This window comes from Nanorana parkeri, unplaced genomic scaffold, assembly GCF_000935625.1.
Source record: "Nanorana parkeri isolate BGI_ZX_2015 unplaced genomic scaffold, ASM93562v1 scaffold60, whole genome shotgun sequence".
Taxonomy (NCBI): Eukaryota; Metazoa; Chordata; class Amphibia; order Anura; family Dicroglossidae; genus Nanorana; species Nanorana parkeri.
The window spans coordinates 295,498-311,663 of NW_017306328.1; the positions used below are offsets into that span (position 1 = coordinate 295,498).

At 42.2% G+C, this 16,166-nt stretch overlaps 1 protein-coding gene across 1 annotated transcript in view; it reads right to left on the reverse strand.

Moving 5' to 3' along the window:
* WWC2 (WW and C2 domain containing 2) overlaps positions 1-16,166 on the reverse strand; it is a 162,973-nt gene that overhangs the window by 60,475 nt on the left and 86,332 nt on the right. Inside the window, exons 6-8 of the mRNA XM_018576217.1 lie at positions 10,839-10,968; positions 7,861-8,007; positions 1,820-1,893 (exon numbers count right to left, since the gene is read on the reverse strand). Coding sequence (XP_018431719.1) covers positions 1,820-1,893; positions 7,861-8,007; positions 10,839-10,968 — 351 coding nt within the window. The remainder of the gene's footprint in view (positions 1-1,819; positions 1,894-7,860; positions 8,008-10,838; positions 10,969-16,166) is intronic.

Genomic DNA, 16,166 nt, shown 5'->3' on the forward strand with positions numbered 1-16,166 from the left:
GTAGGCTTTAAAAGCTTTTCTTTTACCCATTCCCACTGAATGATACATTTTACACCCAATGCTGCTAATATGTGCAGTCAATGCTGTGCATTCACACAAAGTACCATCTAAGAAAACCTGCACAATGGATTGAAAGTTCCTGAACTATTCTGACAAAAAGCTCAAAGTACCTACAACAGTAAAAAGACAAACAGGCAACAATTACCTGGCTATAAAAGCTTCTAAAGCTCATCTCGTATCCATTTCACCTGGATGAAATATTCCATACCCAATACTGATAATATATGCAGTCATTGCTGTACATAATATAGCCTGTCACTGGTACGAGTACATTATAGGGGCCTACACTTCTTATAGCAAGTACACCATAACAAATTTAAATCATAATAAATCGTATACTGTATACAACAGATATTAGCAAACATTTTAGTTATTTAAAGACATAAAATAACCTCAGAAAACTAGCAGGCATTGGGAATAAATGTACTCAAGTCAAGGTTTGCTTAAAAGATCTACAAGGTGAGTGAAAATCACCCTCAAAGTTTGAGCCGACGTGTGACAATGAAACTATCACACGTCGGCTCAATAGATTGGGAAGTGAGCAAACGCATACCGTCACTCGCTGACTTCTCGATCATCTCCCTGCAGAGAGCGGTAACTGTCAGTCACGGCTCCCTGCAGGGATTCCCCCCCTTCCTCCCCGCTCCGATCCTCCAGCGCTGACTGGAGGAACAGACTGGGGAGGTGGCAGTAACAGCTGGCTCTGCGTCTAGATAGGCAGAGCCAGTTGTCAATCACGCAGCTGGGTGGATCTCGACAGTAACGCTGCGATCCGTCCCGGCTAGGGCGGTCTCAGTACACCGTGAGCTGTAACTCACTATATACTGAGCTTTGGGTCACCGGAGGATGCTAGTATATGTCCTTCCGTGACCCTTAAGAGAACTATGGGGAAAAACACTTACCCCATAGTTCTCTTTTAATGACAGATCAACCACACCAGGCGATATCCGGTAAACAGTGACTTTCATAAAAGGGTCCATATTTTAATTAAAGGAGAAGTCCTGGGAGAGTAAAATATGCTCCATATATACAGTCATGTTCAAAAAATATTAACACCCCTGCATTTCTGTCCGATAATGCACCACTGTGGGCAGAAAATGATTGCAATTACAAATGTTTAGTCATTTTCATGTTTTTTTTCTTTTGTTTGTATTGGTATGACACAAAAAAGTGGAGAAAAGAAAAGCCAAATCTGACACATTCCACGCAAAACTCCAAAAATGGACTGGACAATCCTGGGCTGTACACTTCATGTGCAGGTATGATAACACCATTTGCCTCTTTCTCATGTGCACACTGCATGTACAATACACTAAACTTCTGACCCCATGAGCTGATTTGTTAACTTTTAAGCAAAAGAGGTGACTGTTTAGTACGAGATCGGTACCAGGGTGCACAGTACAGGGTGTTTTTGTAATGCTAAATGTTGCAGCATGACCAGCACATATACAAAGCTAACACCCTAAAACCTAATCTCACAGGTTGACTTCTCGGAATGTCAGAAGTAATAAAATAGTAAAATAAATTGTGTAGTGAATATTATTAATAAATGTAATGACACAGGCTTCTATTTTATTGTACTATGTTTAAATTAGTACTGCTTTGTGGCGACATTAGCGACTCCTGGTAGAAGTCACATCAAATATCCATACTGTATCGCATACACACGAAATAATGGTTTTTCTACAACCGCCCAGTAGAGGTCACCCAACAACCAGTTTTAGTTCCATGAGAGCAAAGCCAGATCTAGAAACAGTACCTTCTCTTCGCCTCTTCATACTGCAGGCTCAGCCTGACCTTTTCTGCAAGAGTCGATCTGCTCCTCATTCCAATCTGTCGGATAAAATAAGAAAAAGATACGTACAACCTTATGGTGAATGGACAGGTTCACAAATCTTCTACCATTTGTACAGATAAAATTATAACTATTTCAACTCCAAAACAGATCTTTAAGAGATAAAAAGTAAAACTATTTACACACAGACCTTAGAACCTTTGCTTTATTACAATGAAGAACAACAATCTACTCTTACTGGAATGGTTTCATACTTCTGCAACTTTTAAATACACCATTCAGCTTCTATAAAAGGCAGCTCCACATTTAGTCACAGAGGGATGGGGATCACAAGAATAAAGCATGTAGAAAGTTCCTGACCACCCATAATGCAGCCCAATTCTGGAACCTGGAGGCGTCTGCATCATTCCTGGGTGCCCATGGGGAAATCTTAGAAATGTATAGAGCCAAGCAGCTTTTTAAAAGATGAAAATGTGCAGTGTGGTTTTCCAGAGCAACCAATCAGAATGAATCCTACTTTACTAAATTATCGTTTTTGCACTGCGTTGTGAATATGTCTAAGAAGAGAAAAAAAAAATTGGTTTAATGGCCTCCTCTCTCTGTAGTGTAGTACTCCCATAATACAGCTGCCTCTTTACAATACAGGCCACATTAGGTTATGTGGCCTGTATTATATGTGGAGTACAATTATATATACAAAAATTCTATATTAATTATACATAATTTGTGCCCCCCCCCCTTTCCTATCTGAATCCTGACCAACTTGCACCCCCTTAATCACTGCCTTCTGCAAGCCACTGTAAAGATCGCAGCAGTCCAGATTGAAATCTTGGGTGCCTATCCACCGCATTGTTTAAAAGCAGATCAAAAAGTGCCCACAGGGGGGGCGTGGCCGGCACATGGCGGAGTGAGTCGCATCTTCCCTCTGCTCCCGTGCGTGGTGCCCCTTACAGCCTTTCTACAGCTCCATTGGCGACCTACAAACCTGATGGGTACCAAAAGACACCCCAAAGCACCTTCGGGCACGGGTGGACGTAAGTCGGGGAAACTTTTGTTGCCCCGTCTTATGGAGGAGCTCTCCATTTTCAGCTCTGTCATTAATTTTAAAGTGAACTACGACAAATCGGAATTGCTTAACATATCCCTTCCTAATAACATAGTATCCTCCCTACGTTCAGGCTTCCCTTTCTCTTGGCAACATTCCTCTCTTAAATACTTAGGCGTTCACATACCCTCCGATCTATCCCATCTATATGACCTTAACTACTCCCCGCTGCTACACGGGACAAGGGTGGACCTCCAGTCCTGGAGATCCCGCCCCTTGTCCTGGTTCGGACGCATGAATGTGATTAAGATGGATGTTCTACCTAAATTCCTATACCTCTTTCAAACGGTTCCCATACGCCTGCCCCGCTCCTTTTTTCTCACCTTGCGGCATATTTTCCGAAGGTTTGTTTGGAATGACGCCAAACCAAGACTAAACTACCGCCTTTTGACGCGTCCCAGATCTGGGGGGGGAGCAGGCCTGCCTGATTTCCTCCTGTACTACAAAGCGTCTATACTAGCCAGGACACTGGATTGGTTTCATAGCGCCCCCCATAAACAATGGGTGACCTTGGAGTTCGTGGCCTCGCCACTATGCCCCAAGGCGGCGCTGTGGTCCCCTCTACCGGACGTGGGTGGCAGCGCAGAGTGGCCCCTCCTTGTTTACTCAGTTCTATGGTGCTGGCATAAATCTCGTACTCCACTGCAGCTATCCTCCCTACCCAGCCCCTTGACTTCCATACTGGACAATCCTCACTTCCCCCCTGGTGTCCATGCTTCCTCCTTTTTGGGTTGGGACCGACAGTTTTGGCCACAGCTACGCCATATTCTATGCGGTACTAGAATGATCTCCTACCAGGCGATTGCCACACAGGGTTCCCTAGACGGACGGGCCTGGTTGCCATACCTTCAACTGACTAGCTACTACCGCTCCCTACGTTCCATTCCTGACATCTCACGGGCCCTCACCTCTTTTGAACAGCTGTGTACTGCTTCCACACCGCCCACGCATCTTATCTCCTTATTGTATCATATGCTCCTCTCTCACTACTCCACATCTTTACCCTCTTACACTCACGCCTGGATCAGGGATGTAGAGCCCGCCATGACTGCCACCGATTGGGATAAGGTCTTTATATTCACGCATCGCTTGGCAATGTCTTGTAAACTGCAGGAGCGCAACTTTAAGCTGCTTACCAGATGGTACTTTACTCCGGTGCGATTACACCACATGTTCCCCTCGATAACGCAGACCTGCTGGAGGTGCCTTAACGCTGAGGGTACCTACCTACATATGTGGTGGTCCTGCCCCCTGGTTAAGGGATTTTGGGAGATTGTACTAGATATTTATGACAAAGCACATGCTACAACCACACCGAATACCCCTGCTTTGACCCTACTAACATTAATTCCCACTTCAATCTCGAAAGCAAAGAAATCTACCTTGAGGTTCTTCCTATTTGCAGCCAGACAAGTTATCGCGGCTCATTGGAAGTCCACCCAAGTGCCTTCTTTAACAATGTGGTTGACTTGCATTAACGATACTATGCGCATGGAAGAAATGGTGGCTAAAGATGCAGACCGCAACGAATCCTTCCGAAACGTATGGTTGCCATGGATTTGCTTTCAAGACTCAGTTGCTTTCCTTGCCTTGTTGACCTCAGCACCATAGCCGGTTTTATCACTACGCTCTGTTGACATCGTATGTTGTAGACCGGGCTATGTCTCAGGAACCTACTTGAGGTCTCCACCTGCCCTCACAGGCAACCTGGTCGTTCTCGTACCATACCACTGTCTGTATTTGTATCGTGTTGTCCTTGTTTTGTCTTGTCTTGCGTCCACTGATCTGTCTCCCCCCTCCTCTACGTTTCATGAGGTGTACGGAGCCGTACGGCTCAGCACAGTGGCGGATGATCATATGCTTTTTATTGCTCTAAGCTCATCATTGGTTTCTATGGCTCGAAGATACCCCCCATGTAAGGAGAGGTGGTCTTGGCGCATTACATGGCTGCCCTCTTGTACACATATAGCTATAAATGATACAAATTATTTAAATTGTTCAATCTCTTTATATGTCAAAGTAATTGAAGAGACTGTATATTCACTTTTGTTTTATTCATATTAATTTGACAAACACCACAGCTGACTAGATGAATAATTATGCAGGGGGAAATGTGGCCCCCTGCTTCTGAGCCCCATAGCAGTTACATGGTCTGGCTTTAATTACAATATCACAAAGGTGGGAGAAAAAAATCCATAACGTGACAGTTCTCACTCCATGTCTGAAGAGTGTAGCCAAATATTAATCCTGGCCCAGAAATCGTATATACTACAGCGCCCACACAGGAGAATACAAGTTTACATTAGGCTGTAGTCTAGACCTCCAATCTATAAAATGTAAGAACAAAGTCTAAATTAATTATTAGCCCATCTGGTGCACCAAAAGCTATTTTAATAAATGCATGACCCAGATAGAAAAATAAACTTTTTTCTTTATAGTGATGGTATAACATATTTTGAAATAATTCAAAAATAGAAACCACAATAAATGGGACCCCTGCTGTCCACTCCCTACAATGAGCACAGCTGTTTTCATAACAAAGACATAATTACAGCAAATAAATAGACCTCCAGAGCGCAAAATATGTAGCTGGCTCTAAATCTCTGGCAAAGACGGGAACAAGAAAGACGGGAGTTATAGAGGCTCTTGCTTGTCTTACATTCACCTAACGAGAAGGGATATGATGGTATCAGCACTTAAAATGCTGTAGCAGAGCTCTTGGAGAATTGATAACACATCAAAAAATGTATCTTAGATGAATATTTTTCTGAGACCAGAAATTAGATTTGTAAGAGAAAGAATTGGCAAAGCAAGAAGAGCTCAAATCTGCTCGCCCACCCAATTTCGCATATTAGCGTAGAGGGATTTGGACCAGACTGCAATTAGAAAAACACCGAAAACGGTTTCACAGAATAAAATCCTTCCCAAGACAAGTGTCAGAACCTCTAAATGGAATGACTGCAGGCTCAGAGGAAGGGTGAAGCAAGTAAATAAATCAGGTGATTAAAAACACATTCTGCCCTCCGATTAGCAGTATGCTTGACCTCGATTTAACTGCTATTTCTATGAAAATTTGAAGAGATAAAAATAAGCAATTTGCTGCACAGGGGCCAGCTAAAGTCAAGAGATGTTAAGAAAATAATAAGGACGGAGACACACTATAGTCTCACAGTTTGACAAAAATACATTTGATTGCTGTTAAATAACAAGAATGTTGGACTAAGGTAGAGCAGTACAAGATATACAGGATTATAAAATGACATTTCTTATACTCTTACGGGGACATTCTTCTTATTTTAAGGAAAAGCCGATAATAGCAGCCCTCTGTATTTTCTAGTTTAACTCCTGAGTGAAGAGGAGGTTGAGTATGAATATGATAACCACAACTGTTCTCCATGGAGACTATGAGCTACCTGTATGACTAAAAGCCGCTGTTGTCTGGGTGTCTTGAATTCTGGGCCACAAAACCATTTGTTTACTACAAACAAGCAGCTTGTAACCATCCTACAACTACATGTACAATGCACACTTTTTGATAAGGGCATACATTAAAAATAGATATTGAAATATAGCTAAATCCATGTGTTATCCTATGCTGCCATCTAGTGGCCTTTTGTTGTAACAAACATGCTTTCTGTAATTATTCCTCATGTGACGACGTATTTTCCCCTAGTGTACGCCCCTTCCTTCTTCCTGTGTGCAGTACTTCCTGTGTCATGGCCACAGTTAGAAGCCACATGTAACAAGGACACACATGTAATCTGCACAGTACGGAGGAAAGGCATCATTTTCTGACCGCACAATATTATAACCATTCAACTGCTGTTCCTATCATCTGCTGTACCCTGATGTTAAGAATAAACACCTCTTTGAATGAATCGGTATTGACGAGTTCAGCTATCTGACGAGGATTGTCCGCAGTGAGTATATCTGCTTATACAGGCCAGGCATAGAGGTCTCAGCAAGGGATATATTTCGCTATCACAACAATCGGAGTCAGAATAACATGCGTGTTCTGCTTTTTAACAAAGAACTATCTTTTCTGCAGTTCTCGGGCACTTTGTATTGGGCAGGCTAAAGAAATCACTCTTCTGATTGGCTGCTAAGGATCACAACATACACTAAATACAGTGTAGTATTGTTAAAATGGATTTAAAGGAAATAATGATTTGGGGTAGCAGCAGGCTAATGCTGAAAGGTGTGCGAGTAAATGATAAGGGCAGGAAAGAAGCATGGATTTGTATTAATATTAGGAAAGGGCTCTTCAGACTTTAAAGCCCATCTCTGGGCAAACAAGAAAAGTAACCTTGCAGTGGGGCTACACCCCGCACTGAAAGGATTAAGTGTTTCTTTTTGTCTCTGGGCTAGAGTAAAGCAAATGTACTTACAGTACCTAAACCCACTCACCTGGCACTTAGCGCTCTCCTTATCTCCCATCCGGCTGTAGATTGTCCCTTGGCGTACTTGGGGGCTATGGCAGGTCTATGGAACCTACATTGATTGAACATGATGAAGTCAGCAATCCTTAGTCTGCTGGAGTGGAGGGGGAAAGGATGTGGGGATTGGTTTCTCAGCTCTGAGGAGTGGGGATCAGGTAAGTAAATCTGCTTTACTCCAGTCCCCTAGACAAAAATGAGCGCTAGCCCCATTGCAAGGGTACCTTTTTTGTTTGTCCGGAGATGGACCTTGAATATTACTAATTATTAGTTGTTAGAGCAAAAAAGTAACTGGATGGACTGCAGACAGACATATTAATAAACATAACTTTTCTTTTTTCTCCTAATCAATTAAGTGCTGAAATAGTTGAAGCAATATTTGTTTTTTCTCTGCAGATAACAGACTTTAAAAGGATAGACACATCTTTGTCAATATGAATGAGAAAAAAAAAAAAAAAACTTACATCACCAGAAATATCAGTCTGTGAACCAGCGTCCAGTGTCTGTCTGGACAGAGACAAATGAGAGTTTATGAGGCTGGACGTCAAGTCTGGCTCTGATCTTCCTCTGCCTTGCTCTAGATGAAATCTTTCCTTGAGCTTCGCAAGACTCTAAAAAAAAAAAACAAAGCAGAGCAATTGTAAACCTAAACTCCCCCAAACAAGCAAAACATTTCATGAGAAAATGCTTTCTGCCAAAAACCCTACATGTATTCTTCCCACATAAAGATTTCCTAAAAAAGCCTCAGTAAAAGAAGAGCAAGCTTGGATACCATGAAGATATGAGAAGAAAAATATGGGCATTTTTGTCGAAAGAAGTTTCCTTGGTTCTAGCTTTGTGAAGGCTCATCAAACCCTGGCCACCTGCTTTGTAAATGCAGGTACAAACAAACTGTCAAGAAAAATCACTCCCTTTATATTGCGGCTCAGGTGTTTAATGCAGTAACAATATGTAACTGTGGGCTGATAAGGGTTATAGTGACCGTGTTGTTCTAAGCAAATAGTAATCACACTTGGCATTTGTTACATGGATGAATGCATTTATAATGTAGAGAAGAAAAGTACCATATGTCGCTTGGGACAAATCAAGATTTGCTTAAGAGTGGAGTCCTCTGTAGAATTAAATACTGACATTTTTATTTCCACAGGCGACATGAAGTTCTATAACCAGTAATGGCACATGATAATACAATCTGTAATCATGATGATTACAAAACCCATGAACTGCCAAGTTCTGATAAATTCCACAGCGATAGTTAATAGTGAATGTAGCATGTGGCCAGGTCCCCTAAAGCAAGGGCCCAGTAGGGGTTGCATCTGCTGAAAACCCTTTTCTAGGGATTCTGAATATTTTGTTCATTCCTAACTTGTCAGCATTAAAGGAGAACTATGAGGTGAGTGTCTTTCACTCACCTCCTAGTTCTAGCCGACCTGTGACAATGAGACACAGGTCGGCTCAGTAGATCGGGAAGTGAGCGAAGACATACCGGCGTTCGCTCACTTCTCGATCCTGCCACAGCTCTTTGCTGTGACAGTGGAGTGGCTGGATCGACTGGAGGAACACTGACTGGAGGAACAGACAGGGGAGGGGGCGGGTACAGCTGGCTCTGCCTCTAGATAAGCAGAGCCAGCTGTCACTCACGCAGCTGGGCGGATCTAGACATAATTGTCGGGATCCGCTTCAGCTGCGGCGTCCCTGCGGCTACAGCTAGCGGTATACTGAGCTTAGGGTGACGGGAGGACGCTAGTTTGTGTCCTCCCGTTACCCTAAGGAGAACTATGGGGAAAAGCCTTAACCCCATAGTTCTCCTTTAATGTAAACATGTCTTTTGCCCAAATTTTGTGTATGTCCCACAACCCCAGCCTTACAGGAGTATGAACTAAAGCCAATTATTATTATTATTCAGGATTTATAGAACGCCAACAGTTTGCCAGCGCTTTACAATATAAGGAAGACATTACAATCACAATACATTTCAAGGCAAGATGGTAAGGAGGGACCTGCCCCTGAGGACTTACGATCTAAAAGGGAGGGGCAAGTGATGCATGAGTAAGTACTATAAAGGCACAGGCTGGAAGGAGGAGAAGTTCAAAGAGTGGGCCACATCTAACACTCATAGGTGGTATTGGTGGCAACCCTCATAGTTTGGAGGCAAAGGGAGCAGTACCTCATAAATCAAATACATGTATAATTAAGGCACCCTTCATCCAACCTGTTGTTACCTAGGGGATAGCTTTTGATCATTAAAGTCAGACTGACAGCAGAACTGGTCAGAAACAATGTTTCTCCGTATAATAAACTACACATGTATGACTAATTTAAAGCAGACCTAAAAACTTTATTGTGAACCTAAACGCTTACAGCCATACCCTCCTGTGCTGGGCTGCCATCTAATATGCTATAAGCTTTCCCATACTTAACTACCAGCTGCTCAACATTGGGAGGAGCCCATAATTTTCTTCTGCCCGAACACTGTTCCTGCCCATTGCCAGCAGCCACATGGTCCCACCACCCCACGGCAGCTCTTTTAAGGTCTGGGTTAATGGGATTTGATTGGGCAAATGCAGCTTGCTTTTGACATCTATTTGAGATGCTTATGGGATCATTCAAAATTTGTTGCACGGGCATTTGACCGGCACTTGTCATACTTCAGGTCAAAGGCAGGTCAACTTATAAGGGGATAGAAGCAGTTCTGAAACTGAATCAGAACAAAACCAGTTATCACTGGCCCTTATGGGATTGGCAGCCGGGGGAAAGGCCAAAGCTGCTTGTAGATTGGTATCAGAAAGCTTTCACAGCCAGAATAGGTGATAGGAAAAAGGAGCAGGGGCTTATATAACGGAATGGCTTTTCTTCAAGTGTTTGTAGGCACAGGCAATGTTCTTCCAAGCAAACATCTGAACCCGATACTATATAATAGCAGGGTTTTTTTTTTTGTTTTTTTTTAACTTTTCCATATGAGAGCAAGCTAATGATAGGAAGTGAAACAGAAAAGGCCTCTGTTGAGCGAAAACATCTGTAGGTGTACCTATTCACTTTGACAACACAGACAAACTTAGGAACCAAACACGAGGATCTACTAAAATTGGTTCCAAGCAAAGCAACATACCTAGAGGAAAAGGCCTGTTCAACTTATACTAGCTGAGACGACTACTTTTTAGGCTGTGAGACTTCAAGGGACTGTCATGCACAATGTAAGTTCCATCATTGTAATATAGAATCACATAAGAAATGAAGTAGATGTACATGGGGTGGTGTCTATATACATTTTTTAAGTTTCTGACCTGAAACGGTGGAGTTTCAGTTTAAAACAGATTTTATATTTAAAGTTATATAATAAAGCTAGAATCCCAGAATTCTACAAACTAACAACATATGAATGGTGACAGGCAGATGGGTTGAAGCCCTTCATGTTATGGTGAGTTGTTCTGTGAAAACAAACCTGCATCAGGTCCTGCTTCTCCTTCTCTCCAGTGCTAATGGCCTTCCTTATGCTCTTCAGCTCAGAGAGGATATCCTTGGCTTCTTTCAGCTCATAGCCGCTCTGGGCTCCCGACATTTTTTGGTCAATGCTGGAAGAAAGTAAAACAGTGGCACATACTTATATAGAGTGTAAAGTACATCTGAAAAAACAAACAAAAAAAAACACATATGCACTGTGTAGGTATATAAGAAATACAAAGTAGGTGTGTGAATGCAAACATATCTTATATAAGTACTTTCCACAGTCAACAAATGGAGTGAAAAAAACATCTTCAGCTAGCTAATTGCTAGCTCTCAATTTCAAACACTGGTAGTAAGTATTGGGTGGCCATATTTACCATAGGGGACAGTAGGCCTCTGACTATAGGCAGTAGAAGCAAAGAGGTGGCTTTGCCCTCTATAGAGATTGCCAGCACAATCAAATTACAGTTATCTCATATTAGTTTAATAAACTGTTACAATAGTCTGACCGGTAAAAGAAGAAAATGTTCTGTGTAAGAGAGCCTAGCAAAGCAATGATACTTTGGACATTGGAGGTTGTGTGCCTACAGGCTCCAGTAATGGAAATGTGACCCCGATTATCAGACCATTTCTGTTGCACTAGAAGGCAATAAGGAGTGTCTCAGCCACACAAGAAAATGATCTGTTGTCTATGTACTGCAAGTATAGTAGCAGGTCTAGCTCTCATTGGTGCCATGCGAGGACAGGCAGGTTATCTCCCTGAATGTCACTCTCAGGGAAATATCAGCTCAACTGTAACAAGACATTACATGTCTATTAAAACTATAGGAATGTATTAGAGTATGTGTTGCACATATTAGCTTTTATTCCCTGTCTCTGATTAATGAGAATGACAGCGGTTATCGGTTTGCTATGAGGAACACAATTTTTCGTTCCTGTCCTTATAAATTGGCCTAAATGTTAAGCCTCAAGAGCTGCACTACAGTAATATAAAGGCACATACAGACCTTAGATCAGGGGTAGGCCACCGCCCTTCAGATGTGGTGAAACTACAAATTCCATTATGCATCTGCCCCTGCAAGTCATACATGTGGAGTCTTGCAATGCCTCATGGGAGTGGGAGTTTGCCTACTCCTGCCTTAGATGATCACAGACCAATTTAAGCAGGATAAGCTGATGATCTTTATGTCTGTGAATAGCTTCTCATGATTGTAAGTTTTGCGTGCAAGTGATTCTAACTGAAACTGTGTTGCTACTATGGATAAGTAGCAAAGATCACAATTTCTCCAAAGTATCTGTGAAACATCTTTTGCAGAAAACACATTATCACATATCTGCTTTATGTAACAAAGCAAATAGCAATGTTCTCAGCAAAAAAATCTCAACCAATCAGATTTCTTCTTTCATTGATCTGACTGCCCTAAGCTGATGAAAGGTGAAATTGGTTGTTGTTAGTTACTTTGAACTTTGCCCAAAACCACTACTGTGGCAGCTCTAACTTGCCAAGTCTGAATATTGGTTCACTCGGGGCATGAGGGCACGAGCTGGCAAATAATGTATCACCTTTGTACTTTCCCAAACTGACCCGAAAGTTTATGGAATAAGCTAAATATCAGTCCAAATATGGTGCCATATTTATAAACATTAACACAAGCAATGTGGCTTTACATGTATTTGAAAATAAATGCAACAAAGACCTCTGATTGTAACCAAAAAGTCTGAAAAGGTTAAGGCCTGGTTCACACCTGGGCGTTTGACAGCCGTTACTACACGGTGTAAAACGCTCAACATGTGAAAACCAATAATTGCCTATGGGCATGGCTCCCACCTGGGCGTTTTACAGCGCGTAGGAGCGCGCTGAAAAACGCCCTACGCCCAAAGAAGTACAGGAGCTTTTTTGGGGCGTATTTGCCGCACGTATCCATTAGGATACAGCCAGATAGCCCTCGTAAACGCGCGTTTGTTGCGCGTTTCTTTTACCGCAAATCGCAGTAAAAACGCGCATATTCCGTACGCCCAGGTGTGAACCCAGCCTTAAGGAGCTTTTTGTGCTGACTAGCTGGGGAGCGTAATGGGGAATTCTTGTATTGCGCCGACTACTGCCCATGTGAACCTTTCCTTTTGCTACATTGTTACTTGATTTGATCAGATTCCATTGTTGCTACATTTATAAACATTATTATCCATTTGATACTTCTGTTTTTTCTTTTTAATTTGTTGGAAACCTTGAAAGGAACATACAAATGGTCAGCTTTTTACTTGCTTGCACTTCATATTTTATCGAATACAGAGATTTGTAGGCTAATCACTAGAGAGAGCTTTGTATTGGACTAAGCCTCGCGCAACCTGCCTGCTAAACAATGGCTGAGATAAAGATATTAGCCACACAGGAAGGGCCTTGTTTTTGTTGAGTCGTTCGGCTCACAGACTTGCATTATAAGAAGCAGCATTAAGGCCCTATGCACATGGGTATTAAAGTACGTGCACCCAGATGCATTTGGAACTCATTTCTAAACACATCTGGAAGCACGTAATGGTTTGCTATGATTGAATGCACACCTAGACATTCAGCATCATTGAGGTGCATTCGGTCTAGGAATTTTCTGTGTCCCCGGAACCATTTAGCCTGGTATTACACAGCTAAACCCAGGAACATCTAACTCAAAAGTGGTCTGGGAAGTATAAAAGTTGTTTATACTCCCCAGATAACTTCTTTTGTGTGTAACACAGGAGGCTCCTGTGCACGGGGCCTAAAGCACAGCCATTGTATAATAGCTGTCCTACGCACATAAATGATTACAAAACTATACATTTTTGTTTTTTAAAACATTAACACACCTTGACCACATTATTTACATCACATACAGTACAACTAAAAAATAAAAAAACACATTCAGTGTAACTGAAAAAATACAATTAAGACACACATTAAGAACCTTAGTCATTATTTCAAAGTAATAAAATCTGACATGTTTGTGGCTGTGGCTTTTCACGTGTGCTCCTACATTATGCTTCTCTCTGTATATGTGTACAAGGCATACCCTTGGGTGTCTGCTTGAGATTCTTTAACAACTGCCCATTGTTTCCCTGTGGTATGTTGTTGACCGTTTCTCAAACATGCTTTGGATTCCAATCAAAATTGCTTGCAAGCAAGCTGATTTAAAACAATACTGTGCTGTTGTATTAATATAATAACAGAGTGCTTGGCTAACTTTTAATCTGGCACTGTGGTATAAAGTGTGATTAGGTACAGACTGAAGAATATAAAAATATTTCTAATACTGAATAAAAATATATATTCAGTAAACTCCCTGTTATCCAGCATCCACGGGGATAGTTGTTTAGCTTCTTAAAAGCATTCAATGCTAGCTACAGAATTCACTAGCTTCAGTAGATACTCACATCCAATGCAGCCCAGAGACGTGTTACAGGCCTTGAAGGACAATAATCAGCAGTGCTTCTACAATGATGGTGTGCTGGCACCAAACTCCACAATACTGTGTGCTGGAACTTTACAGTAGGATTGTAAAGGAAGAAAGAGGGATCTAAAAATCTCTAGACATAACAATATGTGACTATTGTGATAATTTTTTTACATGTTTAATGTTATTTATTGTCTTAATGTAATTTGTCTTGGGAGTGCCCCTTTACCTACTTCGGATAGATATATATATCTATATATAGATATATATGTATACACACACACACACACACAAAAATAATCGTTAGCTGCAGCTCTAATACACACATACATGTATATACACACACACACACCAAGGCTGCACTCGCGCAGGGACTTTATCTGCGATTCCTGGGGCAAGAACCTACGGACTTTTGCAGCAGGAATCACAGGTGTCCCCATTGAGACTGACAGCAGCCGCATCTGTCAGCGGTCCGCATGTAAATGCACGTGGTTTTGGAAAGATGATTGTCCATGGATGCATCTATCCTTTGTCCAGGGACAATCATCTATCCCAAACCGCAAGTAATAGTACCATGTAGGATTATATGCGGACTACCGCCTTGAGATACAGCCACTATCACCCTGTCATTAACTTGAATGGGTATAGCATTGGCATCTGAATGGGGATACCTGGCATTCCTGCAGCAGGAATCCCAGAATGCTTAAAAAGGAACCATGTGCATGCAGCCTTAGGCCCCAATTTATCTCCAATTTATACATACACACACACACACACACATTAACATTTTTCCAGTTGGCATATTTTCTAGATAGGTGTATTGATAATTAATAAACTGATTGTTAAATGAAGCCATTATTGTATTGTCTGCATATTGTATAATCTCTCTGTCCCCCAGCCTATCCTTATTGAGTGAAGCTACTTTTCTCATGTATATAGACTTTCTTGATGCTCCATAACCTGTCTCAAAGCAGTCATCTCTTTGGGCTTTCAGTAAAGGCAGGACACAGAGGATACAGACATAAATGATGATAAATTTAGATTGTTTCAAAATGTACAGTTATAATGAGCCTAAATCAAATACTCTAAATCTAGGCCATAGAAAAAGTCCTGCTGGCATTTGTGACCCCTTCACAGCAAACATTACAGCCTTACAACTCCAAACAGCAGACTTTCATAAGCATGTCTACTACAAAAACAGAAAAGTAAAGTTATTTTTTGAAGATTAAACACGAGAAGCAGAATAGCAATACAAATGGCTGAGCGGAGCTGATGTACATAAATTCACATGGCAGAAGAAAGACAAAAGCGACAAGAACTCGAATTAGAACCAACGGCTTTTTCTGAGGCAGACACGACACAGCGTATGATACTACACAGGTGTTTTCTGCCCCATAAATGCGCTGACACTCTACACGTGGACGGAAGCCTCAGTCATGACAGGTATCAACCGTCATCAAAGATTCCCTTAAAAACATATGCCAATGCAGGGGGCGCATGCGCGAAGCTGCCGATGGAGGACGCCTTCTAGGACAGCTCCGTAGCCTATGGCCTTCTCTCCCCCAGTTTACCCCTCATGTCCTTCCTAGCGAACCCCCTCTTTAAGCCGGCTCTGCACCACCCAACACGGTTCTCCGCATGGTCGGACCGCAATCTTCGCACCTTTTGGCAACTGAGGACCACCTCGGGAATTAAGCCTTTCCCTTACCTACAAGAGCACTACCAACTCCCAGGGAAGGAGATCTTCAGATACCTCCAGGTCAAACATTTTCTATCCACATACACCCCGCAACAATCCGATCCCACACCGACTTCTCCGTTTGAGAGAGTTTGCCGCACCAACCCCCACACCCCAGGACTCATCTCACTCCTCTACACCGCTCTGACTACCCCCACGGATACAC